Here is a 21,355-nt window from a genome sequence, read left to right on the forward strand (position 1 = left end):
TCTGTGTTTATTACAAACTGTTTAATTGCTTTGCCTCCTAATAACTTTACAAATACAGAACTACATGCCAGCCTGAGGATGCTCTGTAGTGAGTCACTACAGAGGAGCCCAGACACGGCTTAATGCTGCTGTCACCCGTCCAGGCGCAGTCTCAGCGGTGGCCTCAGCCATTGGGGCAACAGGGTCTCGGAGGACGGCTGCCAGGGGCAGCCAGGGCACTTGGCTTCAGGTCTGCGCAGGCGCTTCAGCAGCACGGTGCTCATTCTCTGTCCGCTGGGTCTCCATGTACTTTCGCATCTTGTCAACTATCCAGGAGGGTAGGACGAAGGATTTCAGCTCCTCTAACTTCAGGTCCAGGCATCCTCTGGCACAGGCATGGGGGAAAAAGTTGAAGACAGGATGCAGGCCCAGGCCCACCCTGGGGACTACTATAAGGCAGGGGAAAGGGTACGGGGGCGGACCTACTGGATTTACCTGTAATCATCGCTGGCAGCGAGGTCCCGGATGTCCTCCTCAATGAGGAGGTAGGCCTGGGGCAGAGCAAAGGAGAGTGACCATCAACTCTGATTCATTTCTATCTAACTCAGGAACACTTTATTAAACAGTTGCTTAATATAAGGGCTGTAAGGGAGGGGGCATAGTTTATAGTTTAGTAGGGAGAGTAAATAGGGAGACTGTCTGGGGGACAGTACCTTGAGGCAATCTTTCACTCAAATAGAAACTTTAATGGGTGAGGGAGTGAAAACTGGTGACTATAACTTCTTCCTCTTTTAAAAAAGGACCCTGAGCCCTGGCTGCTGTGGCTCAGTGGATTGAGCACCAGCATGTGAACTGAAAGGTCACGGGTTTGGTTCCCGGTCAGGGCATATGCCTGGGTTGGAGGCCAGGTCCCCAGTTGGGGGCATGTGAGAGGCAACCGATTGATGTTTTGCTTCCTCTGTTGCCCTCTTTCTGAAAATAAGTAAATAAAATATTTTTAAAAAAGGACCCTGACGTGCCATTAATAATGAACTGGAATGAGAGCTGGCAAAATGCACACGGAAACAGGACATTGGGAGGAAGCCATGCTAACTCTAGAAAGCAAGAGTATTTGGTTTTGAACTTCACGGCAGAAGGGAAAGCTGTAGTAACTGGGCTGTGATGTCCCGGCGCCTGTAATACTCCCTGGCACAATGCCACGGCTGCAGTGGGGGCGAGCCCTCTTGTGAGCGCGCCATGCAGAGGACGTTGTCCGTCCCACGAGAAGGAAAGTCTTCCGTGGGAAATGTTTCCTTCTAGTCTCAGGATCGGGGATAATCGATTGTGTGTCCCTTGAGTGATCTGACTGCCTTCCTCGTAAGGGCACTGGGAACTTGGCAACAGACAAGGTGTTCTTGAGGGGGCCTAGGGCTGAATTTGTGAAAACTCCTAAGTGCGCTGGTCTCCCAGGCCAGCACTTAAATCAAACAAACAAAAAACTAGCCTTGGACATGGCTTAATTTTAGATCCTGTTTTTCCTTTTCCTTATTTCTTATTTATGTTATGTTGCATTTCATGAATCAACGGTAAGCTCCCTGAAATCTGTTTTGAAGCACGGTGTAGGTTTAAATAGAGCAGTAAAATAAAAGGTAGCTTTTAGTACCAAGAAGGAGATGGTATACCGGTGCACAAGGCCATTAGATTCTTGGGGTACCGCAATGACGCTCTCATTAACTGAGCTGCCGAGTCTGGGCAGGGTGTGGGGAGGGGACACCGCCTGTGGTGGACAAAACCCCACCACGGTTTTAGAACTTGTGCAAGGCAACTTTCCTAAGGTCAAGGCCTGATGTGAGTGGAAAACTCCTGAGGTCATTCCGGGAGGGGCTGCCGGGTGTGGCAAACAAGTTTCGCTCCTACTGACCAGGGGTGCTGCCCAGGGCACTGTGACGAGGACAGATTTTCTACCAGTGTCTGGTGGCAGAGTGCTGTGATCGATGAGTGGGAGCTGTCAGCCGGCACAGTGATAAGTTGTACGAAGTGTGTCTTGTACCTGGTGTTGTACGCAGCTAACAAAATCCAAACAGGAGGGATGAGAGGTGAGGGGATGCTGTGTGGGAGACCTAGGGACAGCAAAGGGAACCCAGGGATTGCAGCCTGCCCTCCGGCATGAAGGAATGGGCCCCCTCTGCCCTTACAAGCCTCCCTTTCTACATTCATCAGGCTTTGGAAGTCTTGCACATTTGGAGGTGAGCTGCCTCTCAGAGCCAGAACCCTGGCCCCTCGGCTGGCAGGGGGCAGGGCACGGTCTTTGGCAGTGCCACGAGGGAACAGTGCTTACCATCTTCCCCCCTGTCGCCCGCATGTGATGCTGCTCGGCCAGCCAGTGCTTGTCCTGGGGGTCAGCTGCATACTGTGAGGGATGAAGTCACAGAGATGTTAGCCTGGTGGGAGGGGCTCTTCTCATTCGGTCCTAGAACACACCCTTGGCCCTTGTTGGGAACCGCCCTACCTGGTTTCAGAAGCTGTAACCCGCCCCCCCCCCCCCCGCCCCGACCCATGGCTAAGGCTGAGTAAAGGACCTTGGGACCATAAACCACTAAGGAGGCAAAGCTTATCTCCCTGGCAGGGGCACTGCCTCTGCCCCCTTTACTTTACTCTGCTTGGCCCTGGCAGGATGACTGGTTAGCTAATGACAGGTACGACTCCTCAAGGGAGGGACAAGCTAAGACACGCACAGTCACAAAGGGGCCCTCAGAGGACTTGGGGGGCTAGAGAAAAAGGGGGAGATGGACCCTTGCCCCTTGGCTTTGACATAGCCTGAGTCCTCATTCTGTCTGGAAGAAGTCTCCTAATCTCTTGACTGTCTTACTTCCCCTGCCTGACTTAAGCCTGAAACAATGCGGTGCAGCCCTGGGCAGGAACAGGAGGTTCCCCGGGCGATCAGGCCTAGGAAAGAATGCATAAATCCAGTGAAACCTGCTTTGCTAAGAATGTTCTCAATTTTCTTATAACGGTCCAAACAGGAAATGAGTTTGTTTCCCAAAGTTTTATAGCCCTTTAGCTAACGACCCTGACTCAGAATAAGCCCTCATAGTTCTTTGAATGTTATCTATTGTTTGATCCTTACTGCCTGACAGTGACTAATGAGCTTACCTGTATTCCTGTGCAAATGAACCCAATAAAAGCCCGTTGAGGAACAGGCTCCTGGCCTTTCTCCTCTGAGAGATCGGCCACCTTTCCTCTCCAAGCAGATCCTGTCTTGGTAGCCTTATTCTCATCTGTGGCAGCCAGGGGCGTGGGGAGGGGGGGCTCTGTGGGCAGAGACCCCCCACAGGCCCTTAAGCAGGTCTCATCAACAAGCCCTTGTCCTGGCTGGGTGGATGTAGCGGGCACAACCACCCCTTTAGAACAAGTGCAGGGGAGCCCAGGGAACCAGGGGTGGGACCTGATTTCCAGAGATTTAGTTCACATCTAGTCCCCAACCCTCTCCTTTCTCAAAACACAGTGTCTCTGACAACGAGTCAGACTGGTGACTGTTCTTACGGAGCTCTTCTCCTCTTTGCAAGAGCGATCTGGGGAAGCCTATGTAACACACGTGTGGTGGCCAGATTTACTGAAACAAGAACCAAGACACTTCGTGCTCGGGGGGAGGAAGGATAGCAGCACAGTTAAGAACCTGGTTTGGGAATCAGACAAAAATGTTTAAAGTCTGGTTTCTGCCACTTACTAGATGGCGGAGGCCTGGGCAGTAATTTCCTTGAGACTCAGTTTCTTCATTTTTAAAAGAGACTGTATTAATACTTGTAGGGTTGTTAAAAATCAGTAAAATGGTGCATATAAAGTGCTAAATAAATAGAGCATCTGACACATAGTGAATGCTCAATAAAGGTAGGTTTTTGTTTTTTAAAAAAATCCTCACCAGAGGATATGTTTATTAATTTTAGAGAGAGATGAAGGGAGAAAGGCAGAAACATTGATCGGTTGCCTCTACTGTGTGCCCTGAGTGGGGATCAAACCTGCAACCTTTTGGTGTACAGGACGACGCTCCGACCAACTGAGCCACCTGGCCCGGGCAATGAAAGTAGGTTTTATAAAGGAGGCAGAACCTCTGAAATAGAGACCAAGCTGGGAAATGTATGGTGACGACCTTTGAGTTTAAATAATTGTTTCACTTCCCATGTAATATGAACGTCAGTCAGAATTTTTAAAGTGTGCACTTGCTGCCCCAGCAACCCCATCTCCAGGGTTACCCTGAGGAACCGCCCACATGCATGCGCCAGAATGTCCGCTGCGGCGCTGCTCACGACAGCAAAACGGCTGCAAAGCCGAACACCACCAGCAGGGGCGATGAGATCAATGATGGGATATTTACTCTATGAATTCTGTACAGCTGTTAAAAATAAAACGAGGGAGACTTATTCAATAACGTGGACAAATCTCTACGGTCTCGTCCATCAGATCTACAGTGGCTGGCAAACTTTCTGTAAAGGGCCAGCTAGCAAATATTTTAGGCTTTGTCAGCCACATACAGGGGACATCTCTGTCACATACTATTCTTCACTTTGTAACATGGCCCCCCCCCCCCCCCCGGGCAAAATGTAAAACCCTTCTGCCCTGGCCGGGTAGCCCAGTTGGTTAGTGTTGTCCTGATATACCGAGGCTTGTGGGTTCGATCCCCAGTCAGGGCACATACAAGAATCGATCAATGAATGCACCAATATGTGGAACAAGAAATCCTTTCTCTCTCTCCCTTCCTCTTTCTCTCTAAAATATCAATAAATAAAAACGTAAACAAAGTACTCTGAGAATGCAGAAATGCTGGACTTGGCTCGCAGACCCTACCGTGCCCTGTGCACAAGGCAAGCTCCATCAGGGCAGGGGCCCTTGTGTGTGTGTCTGCTTTGCCGCTGTATCTCTAGCACTTTGCGGACGCTCTGCACTCAGTCAGCTTTTGTTTGATGAATGCATGAGTTCTGGGGTGAAGAAAAGAAAATCAGGGAACCACATGTATACTATGAATTCAATAACATAAAATACCACTAGGGGGCAAGGAAGGCTAAACACTCGTGTGCATGCGCACAGAGGAAGGGGGAGCGAAGATGCCACCGTGGTGTTGGTGGGGCCTTGAGGGGGGGACAGTCAGAGTCAAGGGTGAGGGCAGCTCTGTGTTTTGTTCCCCATTAGCTTCTGTGTATGTTTGAAACTTGTTACAAGAACGGGTTTGTAAATTATTCCTATAATTTGAAAAAGTTGAAGAAAAATTTGAATAATGCCTTTAGGTCAAAAAATTGACCAAAGATATAACAGGCAGTTTCCGTAAGAAATCCAAGCAGACTGCAAATGAACGGAGGACGCTGCTGTCATGAACGCAGAATTAAAGGTAGAACACATTTCCCTTCACTCGCCAGACTGGGAGGACTAAAATGAGAGGTAGTACCCACTGCCCCTGGTAATGACTGTGAGCTGGGAGCTTATCCCAAATGGCGGGTCCAAGAACTGGGTGATCACGCTTACCGCTCGCTGAGCTCCACCCGTGCCACGTGCCAGGCACTGTGCTGGGTGCTTAACGCCCTCTCTCTCTTAATTCTGCCAACCCTGCGAGGCAGTCTGTATCAATCACTCCCATTTCACAGCTGACAAAACAGGATCAGAAGTGTGGAGCCACCCGCCCAAGGGCACACGGCTAGTAGGTGACAGGACCAGGACCGAGACCTTCTCCTAACCGTCAGGCCACGGGAAGCCAAGGTAGGCCCGAGAGCACCTGGGGGTGATGCATGGAGGTCTCGGAGGACGTGGATTGCAGGGAACAGACATACCGGTGCGGGAGGAAGACCGCGCTCCCTCCTGTACAGGTAAAGGGAGCAGCAGGAGTGAAGACACTAAGGAACATGAGGAAGTAGCAAGTAGGCAAACTGTCTAGGTTGTAGGAATCCCAAAATGTAAGACTGAAACGGCAGAGGGAGCAGGGCTGCCCTTTGAAGAACCTGAACTTGCTCAGAATGTTGTAGACAGAGTCCATGACTCTGGGACCTCAGAGGGGACATGTGGTTCCGACAAGGGGGACCAAGACTTATGAACAGGGGTCAAAAACATGTCTTGCATACACATGCAGGTTTTCTTCTTAACATGTTTGGGTGCTTTCGTGACAAATACAAATTCACTTAAGAAGGTGAATGAATTCCTGGTTCCCGCCCACCCACTGTTTCTCAAGCAGTGGCGCCCAAGCAGAGCTGCTCTCGGAGGGGAGTCCCTTCTTTGCAAAGGGCTGGAGCCACCGCCTTGTCCTAATCTCCTCTCGGACAAGGAATGAGGCGGTGGTTAGAGCTCAGGCCTGGCTGAGGACAGACCCTAGCTGAGTAACTCTGAGCAAGTCACTTAGCCCCTCTCAACCGCACCGATTTTAAAGGACAGCTCCATGAGATGTTGTAAGTGCAGCGCCTAAAACCACGTTTGGTGCACAAGAAATACATGAGGCAAGCAGCTAGAGGGGTTGAGTGAACTGCAAAGGGCAAAGATCAAGGATAACAAGAACCCGGATGCCCTCACTCCCAGAGTGGTGTTTGTCCCAAGCTTCCCTGTGCCATCTCCAGTTCCCAGCGTCACATGTCCCCCTGCAGTGACCTGCCTGAGCCCCAGCACTCACCTACCTTAAAGAGGTGTGGGTGCTTGATGTAGATTCTCCCTCTGGTGCCCCCCATGCCCAGGGCTCTGAAAAGTAACAGACAAGGGGTAAGGATCCCGGCAGCTGGAGTCCTGGGCGTGGACCCCTCCCTCGTTGCCAGAGCTCTCAGACTCACTTGTTGGCTCGAGACCCTAACACAAAGGTGGTCGATTCATTCAGCCGAGCTGGGTCCCACTGTGTACAAAACAGAAAGGCGGGTGAGGGTGGGGCTGATCTGTTGGGCAGAAGGAAATAATCCTCCCCCGCCCCTCTACCGACACTACCTTGTCCATTACTCAAAACAGTTGATTCAAGAAACTGAACGCTTACAATATGCCAGGCCCTGTGCTAGACACTGGGGATAAAGAGATGAGGAAGAGAGTGTTCTCCAGGGAGCCACGGACCCATGTGTAGGGATTAATATACCGTCCCGAGATGGGCAAAGATACAGGTGAGCGCAGGGTGTGGGGGTGCCAGAGGGGAGGGTAGTAGGAAGCCTGCAAGAGGTAGTTCCCAAGTTGATTCTGAAAGGGCGAGCGTGAGTTAGACAGGGCAGCGGGGAAGAAGAAGGGGCGGCAGGAGAGCTGGTCTGGCATGCTGGGGAGACTGCAAGCGATTCTGTGTTGCCCAGAGAGAGAGAGAGAGCACAAATCAGGGAGTGGGAATTAAGGAGACTCGAGAGAGAGGCCGAGGCCGGGAGAGCCTGGAGGCACGGTTTCCTCATTCTGAAGGCTACGGGGAGTTACTGGGGGCCTCGACAGGGGGGTGGGGGCTTTAAAGATAGCCCCCCCCCCCCGCCCTACCATTTGCCTTAAAGATAGCAGCTCCTCTTCTGCAACGTGGCTGATGGGTTTGAAGTGGCAGACTACAGGCGGGGGAGGGGTGGGGGGAGGGACGGGGACGGTGTGGTTTAGAGATTGCTGTAACAGAGCAGTTTGGAAAGAAAATGAGGGCCTGAGCCAGGACAGCCCTAAGGATGAAGAGCAGGGAATAGCAACTGTGATACATTTAGGAGGTGGAAGCACCCAGGACTGGACCGGATGCAGGGAGAGGACGGAAAGGAAGAGGCGAAGACAGCTGAAATAGAGAATGTAAGGGAAGGCCCGAGGAAGGAGTCAGGTTTCCATGTTGGACATGGGGAGTTTGAAATGCTACGGGAATTGCAGGCGGGGAGGTCCAGCAGACGGTAGGGCGTTCGAGCTTTAAACCAGAGGGAGGCGCGGGACAGACTAAGAGGCAGGAGACGCTGGTCCCTGAAACCATGAGAGGGAAAACTCCTTGGACCACCCAGAGAAAGAGGTGGAGGAGAGCTGGGTGAGGGGAGCGTTCTGGAGACGCCCCTCTATCTGGGTCCCCGCTGGGGAGGAACTCACAAAGGAGAAGGGGTGTCGGGGAGGGACAGAAAGACCCGAGAGACCCGGGAGAACGCAGGGCCACCTGGTTTACGGAGCAGACTTTTCTAGGACAAGTGCGGTTGCCCCGTGAAAGCAGTGGGCTGGCAGGACGAGAGCAGGCCGTCTGTACCAGAGGGTGTACCAGGCGCAGCCTCGACCAGGACAGTGGGCGTTGCCTATTTTCCCGGGCTCCCACACAGGGCTTTGCTCAAAGGGTCTGCTGCTAAAAGAGCTTGCGACATCTGTTCTGGGGGCAACAGAGGCTCACGGTCAAGAACATAGACTCTGGTGTCAACGGGCCTTGAGTTTGAGACTTGGCTCCTCACTCACTGGTGTGCAACTCTGACCAAGCCCCCAGGCCTCGGTGCATACGCCAGTGTATAAGGTAACTAAATGCAACAGCTTCTGCCCATAGGGAGCTGGCAGGAGAGGAAGCTCCTCAGCTACAGAAAAGGAACAGAAGCTATTTCATAAGGTTGTTACGAAGATTAAGTGAGGTAATCCATGTAAAATTGAGGGCAGTGCCTGGCATACATCAAGTCCTACGGAAGTTCTAGTACCACCAGCTTTTGCAGGGAGAAGGCTTCAGCAGGCTCAAGCCTTCTCTTTGCGTTGCCCCTAACTGCAGCCCCTGCATGGCCGGGTGGCCGGCACTCGGGGCAGGGGAAGGGGCGCGTGGCCCTGGCCTGGCGTGTACATGTCCTTCACCACCCCCAGCCTCTTGCCCTCAGCGTGGGCCCCGGAGCCTTGACGGAGTCTCCCTGGGAGAGAGGCCACTGACACGCTCCCATACTCATACCTTGGGGCCTTCTCGGCGAATCGGTTCACAGGATTTCGGTTTCCACCTGATTGGGAGACGAGAAGAAAGGTGAATTCTCCGAGGTCAGGCCTAGGACTGGCAGAGAGTCCGCTGGTGGCGGGGGGAGCTCCCCGCACACTCTCACTTCAGCCCTGGGGGCCCTTCCTCCCGGCAGCCCAGGAGAGGGGGTATAGAGGGGGAAAGGACTGGACTAGAAGCCGTCCCAGGACATCAAGTCCAAGAACCTCTCTGAGCTGCAGTTCTCATCCAGCAAGAGGAGGTCACAGCAACAACTGCTGTTGTGTCGGTGAGGAATGCACTTGCTCAGGCAACACACAAACCTCAGTATGAGGGTCACTGCTCCTCCCTCTCCCTGCCAGTGGCCCGAGCCATCCCCATTGCCTTTACCCAGACCAGTGGGACTCTATCTGCCTTATACACTGGGGCTCCACGTGAGGTTTTGTTTGAAAAAAGGATTCTGTTGCTTTAAAGATCTTTGAAAATGACTATCCTAGAGGGAATCGAGGAATTTTGCCTCTTATTAGCTGTATGACCTTGGGCAAGTAATTCTCTGAGTCCGTTTCCTGATCTGCAAAACGAATTAGACCTTCATTAGAGGGTGGCTGTATGGATTAAAAGGTATAAATGTAAGGTGTTCGGGCCAGTTATGGTACATTATAAACATTCAATATATACTAGCAGTGAAGAAGAGTCTGGTGTTTAATCGGGCTGGGCTGAACCGTTCTGGGGCAAAAGCAGGTAAAACCACCTCCTCCTCGCTGCGTTCTTCTCCTGCCCCGCAACCTGGGTAACCCTCCGTCTCCCTGCCTTAGCCAAACACGCCTGATGTCTAATGGAACAGGACTCTGGTCTCTGTCCCTCTGAGCCCGTCCCCTCCCTGCTGCTCCCCTCGGCTCCACTGGGTCCTACTCACACCATGCCAGTGGCTGCCCGGTCATTTGACAGGATGTGTCCCGGAGGCCGTCCCTTCCTCTGCCACAAAGAACAGCTGTCAGCGGCCTGACCCCGTGGAAGCCCCACCCACCCCACTGGCAGGTGCAGGGTCACTGGTGGAGATGGTTCTTCCAAAGAAACCAATGATGCTTGAGAGTGAACAGGGAGAGTGGGTGTTTCCAGGGTGCTTGCCCCTCAGGCCAGAAAGGCCCCAGGGTGTACTGGGGAAGCCCACCCCCTTCTCTGGAGCTTCAAGGCCCTTTCCCAGCCAGGGAATGTGGAGGTGGTTTACCTTTTTGGGAATGGGGCTTCCTCGATGGGCACCCTCCTCTTCTGTCTGCCGACCACGCTGCAGAAAAAGGAAGGGGAGTCAGGGGAAGGCCAGCGCCTGGGGCTGCAGCGCCTGGAGACTGCGGAGGACTGGGCTCCTGGACCACGCCCCCCAGCCCCTCCCGCAGCCAGGCCTGGGAAAACGCTCCCAGCACAGTGCTAGTTGGACCTGGTCCTACAAATGGAAGGTACAGGGAACCGAGGTCTGATCAGCCTCCCCCTCCGATACCCCGGGGCAGGGACTCTGACCTTTATCCCTGGAAGCTCATGGGTCAATCTGGGTATGACCTTTTCTCCATCTGAGAACAGCAGTTTAGCCTGGAGGGAAGAGACCATGCTCACAGTCACCATGGCGGGGGCCTCTCTGCCTTCCTTTTTACAGACACACTCCGAACTGGGTCAGGGATGTGGGTCATGGTCAGTACAAGGGCTCTCCGAGACACGCACGTAGTAGGTAGCTATGTTTTTAAAAACTTGCGTAATTAATGATCACTGTTTAAAAGTTAGAAAATGTAAGCAAAATAATCAAACCTGCTATCTCAGTAACCACAGAATATTTGTTGTTAACATTTCAGTGCAAATTCTTCACTGTTTTCCGTGTAAATACGTACTATAGGTGTTTTCTAACCAAGTGTGTCGATATACTACACATTCCTCAGCAAGCTGCTGCCTTCACTGAATAAGCACTGCACGCCTAGTGGGTAAGTGCTGGGGATGCAGCAGGAAGCAGTAACACAAGCAAGGCCCTTACTTTTGTGCAGCTTACATTCTGTGGGCGACCTGAGTAACAAGCAAGCAAACATATCAACAAGGTGACTTCAGATCACGGGAAGTGCTCTGAAGAACACACCGCAGGCAGATGGGGCAGGGACTGGCCAGAAGGGAGGGCCCCTCGAGGCAGGGGGTCGGGCGGGGCGCGGCCTCGCTGACTGCGGCGTGGAGACGAGGAGCCGCAGCATGAGCCGAGCCGTCTCCGAGCAGCTGCCTCCCTCTGGAAACGCTTTTTCTACAGGCTCCTGCGGCCACATTTCCCTGGTTTTTCTCCCATTGCTCCAGCCACTCTGTCTTGGCCGCCTTTGCTGGCTTATCCCCCTCGACTTGGTTCTGTTCACGTGTCCTCTTTCCTCAGATACCCTACCGGCTTTCCTCCGTGCTCGCGGCTTCAGCCAACATCGGTGAACTGATGGCTCTGTAACTTTTGTCTCCCACTGCAGTAGCCTCCCCTTTGTGCTCCGGGTTTACGTAAGAGTCTGCCCAAGTCCACGTGCGGCTGCCCCAAATAGGCTGAGTTCAAAAGTGAACCACGATCGTCTCCTCCCAAAGTCCCTTTTCCGTGTAGAGTGCATGTGTCTCCACGCACACGTCTGAATTCTGTTATTTCACATGTGTCTGTGTACCAGGGGTGTAAGTTCTATGGGAGCAGGAACTCCACTCTCTGTTTGCCATTTGTTAGTTCGTTCGCCTGTTCACTCATTCACTCACTCACTCATTCATTCAACAAACAGTGTACTCACATTAATAGTCATGTTCTAGGGCTAGGAATATATCAGTGAGCAAGATCAGGCCTCAACTCTTATAAAACTCAAGATTTTGCCCTGGCTGGTGTGGCTCAGTGGTTGAGTGCCAGCCTGAGAACCAAAGGCTAGCCAGTTGGATTCCCAGTCAGGGCACATGCCTGGGTTGTGGGCCAGGCCCCCAGTAGGGGTACGCAAGAGGCAACCACACATTGAGGTTTCTCTCCTTCTCTTTCTCCCTCCCCTCCCCTCTCCAAAAATAAATAAATAAAATCTTTAAAAGAACTCCTTAAGATTTTAGCAGAGGTGGGGGTAAGGGGGAGACAGAAAATAGACACATGAACAATTAATAATTTCAAATGGAAACAGTGGCGATGAGCAAGCGAGGTGACCGAGAATGCCTGGAGGTGGAGAAGGAAAGGAGGCGAAGCCACTTTGGAGGGAGAGGCCAGGGGTGGCTTCCCTGGTGAGCTGATATGTAAGCTGAACGTGAAGAGAAGCAGCAGCTGGCTATGTGAAGAGCTAAGGGCAGAGCACGCCAGGCAGTGAGAGCAGCGAGTGAGTGCAAAGGCCCTGGGCTGACGTGCTAGAGAAGCAGAAGTACGGCCCCAGTGTAGTAGGCGGGGACAGGGGCGGTGATGAGGCGAAGTTAAAGAGGCAGGAATCTGCCCACGTAGGGCTCTGTGGGCCATGGTGAGGCGTGAGGGTTTTATTCTGCCTGTAAAGCGAAGCCACCGGGTGCTTTAAAGAGCAGAGGGGGACAACCTGAGTCACCTTCAAAAAGATGGGTGTGCGTGCTGGGAGAATGGATGGGAAGGCAAGAATGGAAGTAGCCCAGGGATGAGATGAACGTTTGGAATCACCAGCAGTTAACTTTTTAGGCTTCAAAGCCCAGGACCAGACAGAAGCACCTGGAAGGAGAATGAGCCACAGGAGAGAGGGGTCTGAGCACTGAACTCGGGAGTGCACCCACAGCCGGGGGGTCCAGCTGGAGCCCAGGTGGAGAGGATGCTCGGGCCCAGGAAGCTGAGGGATGGGGCTGACGAGGCTGCAGCCAAGAGAGGAGCATTCTAAGGAACACGACATGATCCAGGGTGACAAACGCCACCAAGAAGCCGAGTAAGCTCTCACTGATGGGATGGAGTTCTGCCCTTTCAAAGCTGAGGTCCAGGCCCTGATCCTGCTCTTCCCTGAGGCTGTGCCCAAGCAGCTGGCCAGCCAATCTTCTCAAGGTAATTACCCTCATAGAACTGAACTCACAGCAGCCCTTGCGGCTTTGATTATGCAGAAAGTTCCATGTCTGACAGCTAATGGCTTCAGAGTCGAGCAGAGTCTGGGCGATGCTGACGATTCCTGTTAATAGCAGCAGCTGACACATGCGAAAGTTCACTGCTATCTTGGGGACATTTATAGAGCTGATGTCATGCCTCCTGACCACGCCCCGAGAGGCGGGGAGGCAGAAAGGGTGACAGTCCCCATGCTGCCAGAAGGGGCTGTGACTACCTGGAGGATCAAGTCACAAGCACTTGCAGAGGTGAGACGGGTCTTGGCTTTTCTAACTCTCGCTTGTCCTGAGCCACAGTTTCCTCATGTGTAAGTCAGGGATTAAAACGTGTCTTCTGCACAGGGTCTCTCCAGACGCGAGTGAACAGACGGCGTGAGGACACCTACCGCGGTCCCCGGCACACGTAACTGCTCCCCTCCCCTTCTGTCGGCAACACCTCCGCGCCCTGCCCGGGTGCAGGGGCTTCCCCGGCACCCCCACGGATGACGGGATCCCATTTCTCAGCGGAGCCCCACGGGCAAAGCCCCGGTCCTGCCTCTCCCGTCCTGTTTGGGCTCACCTGCTCCAGGCAGCTCCGACAGGCCTCCTGGATCAGCTGCTCCGCGTCCACCTCCTCCCCGACGTTGTCCCGCACGTTCAGTGCTGCCTTCTGGAAGAACTAGGGAGGGGTGCCAGGAGGAAGAGTCAGAAGTCCTGCTAACCTGCATCAACTTGAAGGAAACGGAATATAACAGAGAAGCTTTGGCCCTTCTCCCATCTGGGAGCCGGGGAGGCTGCTGGGAACAGGGCTCTGACGGGGGCCGTTGCTGCCAGCTATCAGCGGGGGTCTCCAGAACCAGAGGGGGCACACAGCTCTGCTTAAAACTGAAGGTGTTGATGCTCCAGACGAAACTGAATTCTGTTTGGGCGAGAGGTGTGCTGCTGTGTACGAAGCAACACAGTGACTCCTGGTGGCAAACCGAGCAGAGCCCGAGGCACCCGGGGCAAGGAACCAGGACTCGCGGGAACAGCGGCTGACTCGCGCAGGATTCCGCAGCTAAATTCCGCAGCAGCCTTCCTGCTGAGGCTGCCGGACACGGAATCCATGTGATGCTGTGCCCCTCAAAGATTTAAACTTATTGAGAAGCAAATAAAAGTGGACTGGTTCTCTTGTATATTTGTTAAATGGCTTAAACATTAAAAAAAAAAAGAAGAAGAGAAGCATTTATCATACCCTCACACAGAAGGGAAAAGGGACCGTACACGTGGCTTTGAGATCAGGCAGCCTCCGGCGGTGTCCCAGGCTCACCGCCTGCTCTGTCCTCGTTTAAAGGGGAGCACAGTCACAGAGGCGCCCACAGGACGGTCACTGCAGCATTAGTGTGTAAATAGTGCAAAATCAAATAGCCTAAATGTCTAGGTACAATTCAAGTAAATTACAGCAGAGCCATACCATAAATATGCAGACATTAAAAATCATGGTGAAGATATACAGAAAACACATTTTTGACACAAAAGGTGTTCATGACATGCTGCCGAGTGAAGGAAGCGAGTTATAAAATAGTTTGGCACCACAGGAGCCTATTTCTGTAAAATAGCAAAAAGCAAACACTGAGACAAAAGAACTGTAAGAATATACATTAAAGGAACAGCAGTGACATCATCAATGACTGCTTTCTCATCTATGTTCTCTCAATTTTAGAGTGTACCTGAGTTCATTCTGCAGAAGAAAAAGGGAACACCAACTGTCGTGGGACGGGAGGAGCGAGGCCTGGCCAGGGCCCCAGGGTGCCCTGGGTGCCCAGGGTGCTGAGGGCTCCCGCCGACTGGGGACAGGGAAGGCAGAAGGTCACTGCACCGGGCGAGAGGGAGAGCTTGGGCCCGAAAACACCAGGGGCAAGGTGAGGGGGGCCCCAAAGGCACCGAGAACACGCTGCTAGTGAGTGCCCGAGTCGTGTGTCCGGAACTAGGTGTTAGTTCTCCCTGGAACGTAGAAAATCTCCCAGAACCTACAACCAGTGCTCCCGCAGTGGGAGACAACGCAGGAACGCAAGGTCATCTTACATTCAGCAAGGTGGACCACCTTGGCTGTTAACAAAGAGAGAGGCGAGTGGGGCGTGAAAGCAGTGAACTAGAGTCCTCAAGAGTTTGGGAGGAAGATTCTTCAGGCCACATTAAACGGAATGAGCAGAGAGTTTGACTTTAAAACAAAGACTACGTGAAAACCGGTGCTCCATGTTGACTATATTGGCAAAATGAAAGCTTGTTATTGTAATTTGGACCTTTTACGGCCAGCCTGTGAGCTAGGCAGTGCAGCGAATACACAGGGGTGGGTGTATGTACGCTGCCTTGGGACCTGAGGATGAATTCCGGGGATGAATCGGGCATTTCCTCTCTCCTTTCTTTCCTTTTTTGAGTCAAGCATTCTCAGGCACTTCCGGTAGACACGCAAAATGGCACAACCTTTCTGGAGAGACACTTCCCTGAGAGAAAGGGATGTCTTCCCCCTCACCCAGCAGTCCCACCCCCAGGAGTCCATCCCCCGGAAATACTCCCCCCAGTGAACCGAAGCTGCGTGTTCGGAGTGTCCAACACGGCACTGTCTGAGCCAGAGAAAAACAGGCACTGACCCCGAACGTTCTAGGCGCCGGCTAGTTAAATTACGCAACGACCATACAACAGACCGCTCTGCAACGATCACGAGAGAATCAGGGTGCGCTATTACGTAATGACCTAGAAACATGACTGAAATGTACTGCTAAATAAAAAACCTGAGCGGCCGAACAGTGTGAGCAAACTGATCCTATATATATTTTAACATGAGTGCGTGTGCGTGTACACACACTCCCAAACATGGAGACTATACAGTCACTGCTACCAGTGTGCGTTTTAGTGATTTTGCAGCTGCCCTGGGCAAATCACTTACACAGTACATTACTTCTCTTTCTTTCATCCTGCACATCCCAATCACCGGCAGATCCTATGGATACTTTTCAACTCACATACAGAATCTTGACTCTTCTCCAACATCCTCACTGCTACACCCAAGCCGCTATCATCTCAAGCCTCGTAACTGGCTCTCCTGCAGTCTCTTCTCCATACAACAGTCAGAATAACGCTTTAAAAATGTCCAGATCACATGCTCTGCTCAAAACTCTCCAAAAGCCTTTATGTTACTCATGACAAAATCCAAGGTCCTCACCACGGCCCCGAAGGTTCTCCCTGTTGTATCTCTGATCACCTCTCCTACTCCTCTCCTCTGGCTCAGTCTTCCCCAGGCATGCTGGACACCTCACTGCTTTGAAGGTTCCAAGCACAGTCCTGCCTCAGGGCCTTTGGCCTTGTTCCCGCGGCTGGGGTGGCTTCTCCCCCAGGTCTCTGCACGGCTTGTTCTTTCTTCACTTTACTTAGATCCTGGCCTAAATGTCCTTCTATCAGAGCGCTTTTCCACCACAGTCTATGAAACAGCACCCCTGCTCCCCACTGGCCACCCCCTCCCCTTCTCTCTGGCACTCCCTAACAAAGTACAACCTTGCTAACAGAGGACAAGGACATTGTCCGTTCTGTTCACCGCTCCATCCCCAGTGCCTGGAACAGTGCCTGCCATTATAGTGGGTGCTCAGTAAGCACTTATGGAAGGAATGAGTAAACATAGGAGGTTTAGGAAAAAACAAACAAACAAACAAACAACAAAACACAGAGTTCAGTATGAAGCATCCGTGAGGCATTCTTGTAGAACCATGTAGAAGTTTACAGTCCTAGGTAATAATTTTCTATAATAATAACGGTGATATTAATAAAAACACTAGCTTTGTTCCAAGCACAGTTCTGAGCATATTCCACTTACGTAACTTCATTCTCACAATATAGCTTGGCAAAAGAGGTATTCAAATTAGCCCCAAAGAGGGGGTTCAGAATTGGAAAACGCTGGGTGTCTGTGTGTCCTAGAGGAAGCCAAGGGGATAACGACGCAGGAAGGGACTGCTCCCGGGTCCTCCTCCCTGCTGACGCTTTACCTTCGCGCCCCTCTTACCTTCATGTACTTGTTGAACACGGTCTGGATCTCCTCGTTGATGCTGGGCTGCAGCACGGCTCGCAGGAGGTCCATGGAGATGGCAGGGTCCGTGAAACTACACACAGGAGGGAGGCACAGTCAGGGGACATGTTCCAAACACACCCTTTCTCAGTCCGCCCAGCCAATGACTGACACAGCGTCCTTTGATGGCACTAACAGTTTTTACTAAGAACTAGCTCTGTGCCCGGGTTCTCTGTAAACGACACAGATGCATGCCTTTATTTCATTCTCGTAGCTCTATGCAATGAGTGTTATTACTGGTTGGTGGCAGAGGGAGGGAGGGAGGGAGGCGGGCTGGGTTGGGCCACCCCTGGTCCCGGCTGTGTCTCCCTCTCCCGTTTCGCTGCAGGCCCACGATGCTGCGGTACCAGACCTGGAGGGAGTTCAGTCTGGCAGCCGAGAAACTCTGCCTCGCTGCCCCTATGAAAGCACGTGTGGTTCTCAAATACAGGCATTCTGATGCAAGTTTGTGTATGAAAGCAATAGACGATTTATTTTGTTTGGTGTATGGAACAGTCTAAGCTCAGGATGTAAAGAAGACTGAGAAATTCCACAGTCAACTAATGTAACTTAAGGTAGCGAAGGAACCCACAGTGTTGCCATGGAAACAGGCTGACTTATTTGAAATGAAGACTGTTTGCCATGGTCTCAGGAACTAAGTTCCTTCTGAATTTGAGAAAGCACTGGGACAGAAAATACTTCATGTAACTAAGTGGGCTGTTCAGAGGCCAAGAGATCATTTTTTGTACTTTGTTTTTGAATATTTACTTTAGAGAGCTAGGAATATAAAGGCTTTCAGTTAGCAAACTTTTACATATTTTTGGAAACTGTACAGGAAAGGTGGCTATCTTGGAAACTTTCTGCAGATTATGTGACACTGGGTAAAATATATAGTTACTTCTTTTGGTAAGTCTGCATCAATAATTTGAAAATGAGACATCAAGAAAAGCCCATTTTTCCTTAAGTTTATTCATCTTTAAAAGAAAGTAAATGTAACCATTGTGCTGAACTGATAGATTTCCATAAAATACATGCAGCTGATGACCATGAAATATAAAATCTGGTAACCAGACTTAACTGTGCACACCAGTGTACCTGATCATGTGCAGTAGTGCAGCCTCAATGGTATCTGAAAGTAATTATGAAAACAGGTATGCTTTATCTTGAACTTTCCAAACTTAAGCGATATTTTTGAATACAAGGACTTAACATATAGTATTATCAGCTGGTTGAGCAGACTCTGAATCTGAGCTTTCCGTGTTCAAACCGCATGAATGGAATGATCACTGATGGTGCGAAGCCACCATACTACAGGACACTTGTCACAGATTTCCAATGTACAGTTTCTCAGGAGGCTGAGAATCACCTGAGCTGTTAAACCTTTCCGTGCCTCTCTGCCACCCCGGTCTGCTTCCCTGCTTCCTTCACCAGGCGTTAAGTGCGACTGTCAACCCTTACGTTTTCCACTGAACCAGAAGTACGATGTTATTTGCTATTTACTTTATATTTGTAATCTGAATTTTACCACCCAAGTGTAATGTTCACATGTTGATTCCTACATTAAAATATTTTTGTTAGGAATTTGTCATGTTGAGCGACACTTTAATGAGGAAAGTTCCACTACCTGTATGAATTTTGACATGTTTCGGAGAGGTCAGTAAGTAAAATATTATGTATATATCACTTCTCTTGAAGTTTTTAACTCCATAAGAATTACTGATTTCTTGACTGGAGTATACTATATTCATAAAGTGAGCCTAATGATACAGTAAGTAAATTTTGTGTTTTGTTTCTTGGTACTTATTACATTTCTCTGAGCTGTATGTTGATGGCCAGGTTCTCTTCTTGGAAAGTAATCAACTAGTGTAGGGCTAAAAAAAAAGTGTAAAGTACTGTATAACACAGAAAAGTCTATACGCGTTAGCAAAGTGTTCATGAACATTCATTTACTCATTATCCAGGTGAAGAAATATAATCAGCAGCCCAAAGGCCCATCCTGTGCTCTCTTGCTTCCCTTTTATTATTTATTTAATAATAATAATAACTCACCATTCATTATTACCCTATATTACCACAGGGTTATAGTACCCTATGGATGCTATTTTTAACGTCCATGCTACTCTGCCTCTTTAGAGCCCTCAGACAGAGCTAGTGGGGGTTAGGGATCCAAGATATTGTGTAATCCACCAGTTCCCGCTATTTTGTACATGAGTTCAGAGGGGGAAGTGACCTGATCAAAGTCATACAGAGTCACAGAATTTGAGTCTCCACTTTCCCAATCCAGGGCTCTTTTCTACTGCCTGACCACCTCTTCTCAGCTTCTACACCTAGGACAGGACCCCAAAGCTGCCTCCCAAGGCAGTGCCTGGGTGGTAAGTCGCACCCAGAGTCAGCCTTACCTGGTTGTCATCTGTGATCGGCGGCCCCTTCGCTGCACCTGCCGGTGCTTTATCATTATGTTCCAAGGGTTCTGTGGAGACCAAGGGAGCAGATGTCACCGAAGTCTGCGACGCTGGGGTGAAGGTGGTGGGTGGGTATGATGAAGTTAAAGCTAGAGCGCTGCTTCTCAGGTGCTTACACCGCCTCTCCCACGGTGGGGCGGGGATTGGGGGGTGGGCAGTGATTGAAAGGCCCTGCCAAGGGACGAGAAACTCAGGGAGAGTTTCCTGCCTCAATAGTCCCGACCCCACCTTTTCAGGTACGGCTGGAGGGAGGGACTCAGTGTTTACTGAGGGCCCGTTCTGTGGCATCTGATATGCTGGGCACTTTACCTGCATTTATACCCCATCCCCAACACAACCTTATGAGGCAGATACTAATCATCTCCGTTTTATAGAAGAGGAAACTGGAGCTCAGGGGGAGTTGACAGCCTGGCCCACGTCGTCTAGCGAGGAGGGCAGCACCAGAATTTGAATCCAGGCCGTCAGACTGCGAAAAACGCCAACCCCCTCGGCAGCACCAGTCACCGCGTTCCCTCGCCCGCGGGCTAGGGTCCCAGGAACCCGAAGCCCTGCCGGCCCGAGCCCAGGCCCGGCCCGGCCTCCCTGGGGACAGGCTTACCGTGAGAACCAGCTGCCCCGCTGCACCCGAGTCTCCCAGCTCCGGGCCGCCCCGCTCTGCTCCGCCGGGTCCCCGCGGCTGCTCGGCGTCGCCAGTGGCCCCCATTGCGCCCCCGACCCTCACAAGCCCGGGCCGACTCTGCCAGTGGGCCGGAAAGTGGCCTCGTGACGTCATTGGAACGCGCGGCTGCCTGCCCGAAAGCGCGACGCGTCGAGCGGCGGAGTTACCATGGGAACCAACCGCCGCGTCTGCCGGGAAACCCGGACGCACACTCTCAGAGGTCCTGAGGGGGCGGGGGTGTGTGAGGGGAGGAGGCGAGGGGAGGATCGTGGGGGCGGGGCTTCCTTCCCGGAGGGGTGGGGTCTCGGGTGTGGACAGGGCGTGTTCAGTCAAGAACCTTTCTCAGTCTGGAGAAGTGTGGGGCCAAGGAAGGGGAGCAGGTTTCCAAGGCTTGGGGTTAGGGAGCATAGGGGAGCATTTAGTACAGTGACGCCTGCAGTTCAGTTTTTGCAAACTGTAGATTTTAATATGGCCGGTACTCAATCCCCGGATTGGAGTGGCCTAATGCGGGGGCCCGGAAAACCAACAACAGGAGACCCATGCCACCCCTAACACTCTTTGCAGCCCTCGACCCCAGGGCTGCCTCTTAGGTCTGCAGGTGTCAGAATGAAAGTTGGGACTTGGACCGTGGATTCCTCCAGCCCCAGGGAGCTGGGCTTCTCTCCCCAGACTGGTGATTCTGGGATGGGTCAGGGATGCAGGGGTTTAACAGCTGTGGCATTCCCCAGAGCTCCCCTTAACTCTGCTATATAGATAAGACGGCCCTGAACAGAACTGGGTCCATTAGTGAAAGGTAGAGAAAGTTAGTTTTTCCAGGTCACACTATAGGGTAGTTGAAAGTACATGAGTTTTGCAGTTAGACAGATCTGAATTCAAATCCATTATGATGTAGTGATTTCAGAACTATGGAATTGGATTGCCTATCTTTATTTTACCATTTACCAGCTGTGTGACCCATGCGCCTTTCTCCGCCTTGGTTTTCCCATCTGTAGAATGGGTACAATAGTAACAAACTCATAAGATTGCCGTGAGGATTGAGTTAATTTGTGTAAAACATTTAGAACTAGGATGCAACTCTGACTGATGTGGCTCAGTGGATTGAGCGCTGGACTGAAGACAAAAAGGTTGCGGGTTGGATTCCCAGTCAGGGCACATGCCTGGGTTGTGGGCCAGGTCCCCAGTAGGGGGCGTGTGAGAGGCAACCCATCTGGCACAGGAAAACCCTCAAACAATGCTACCTGCCGTTACTATTAATATTAAATTCCAGCAGCCACCACTTACTGGTT

General features: G+C 51.6%; 1 protein-coding gene across 2 annotated transcripts; it reads right to left on the bottom strand.

Annotated features, from left to right (window-relative positions):
* Positions 1–2: 2 nt before the first annotated feature.
* DNTTIP1 (deoxynucleotidyltransferase terminal interacting protein 1) lies at positions 3–20,198 on the bottom strand. 2 transcript variants are annotated; one of them, XM_045833694.1, is made up of 13 exons: positions 20,010–20,197; positions 19,349–19,419; positions 16,908–17,004; positions 13,455–13,553; positions 10,346–10,414; positions 10,059–10,115; positions 9,747–9,805; positions 8,813–8,858; positions 6,756–6,814; positions 6,606–6,666; positions 2,297–2,368; positions 475–530; positions 3–364 (listed from the first exon to the last, which is right to left on the bottom strand). In XM_045833694.1, exons 1-13 carry the CDS (start codon positions 20,181–20,183, stop codon positions 226–228), a joined length of 1,059 nt encoding a protein of 352 aa, XP_045689650.1. In that variant the 5' UTR covers positions 20,184–20,197; the 3' UTR covers positions 3–225. The 2 variants fall into 2 exon arrangements, with proteins under 2 accessions (XP_045689650.1, XP_045689651.1); XM_045833695.1 differs by lacking the exons at positions 3–364; positions 475–530 and adding an exon at positions 1,888–2,024 and having other exon boundaries at positions 20,010–20,198.
* Positions 20,199–21,355: the final 1,157 nt, after the last annotated feature.

The sequence above is a fragment of the Phyllostomus hastatus genome, unplaced genomic scaffold (assembly GCF_019186645.2).
Source record: "Phyllostomus hastatus isolate PE091 unplaced genomic scaffold, TTU_PhHast_1.1 phas_contig_17, whole genome shotgun sequence".
In the NCBI taxonomy this organism is placed as follows: domain Eukaryota; kingdom Metazoa; phylum Chordata; class Mammalia; order Chiroptera; family Phyllostomidae; genus Phyllostomus; species Phyllostomus hastatus.

Coding starts and splice junctions, on each gene's coding strand:
- DNTTIP1 (XM_045833694.1), bottom strand. CDS start 20,183: ATGACGTCACGAGGCCACTTTCCGGCCCACTGGCAGAGTCGGCCCGGG. Junction 13,554..16,907: donor TGTTCAACAAGTACATGAAG/GTAAGAGGGGCG, acceptor ACCCCTCCCTAG/TTCTTCCAGAAGGCAGCACT. Junction 10,415..13,454: donor GTCGGAGCTGCCTGGAGCAG/GTGAGCCCAAAC, acceptor TCTTCCCTCCAG/GCTAAACTGCTGTTCTCAGA.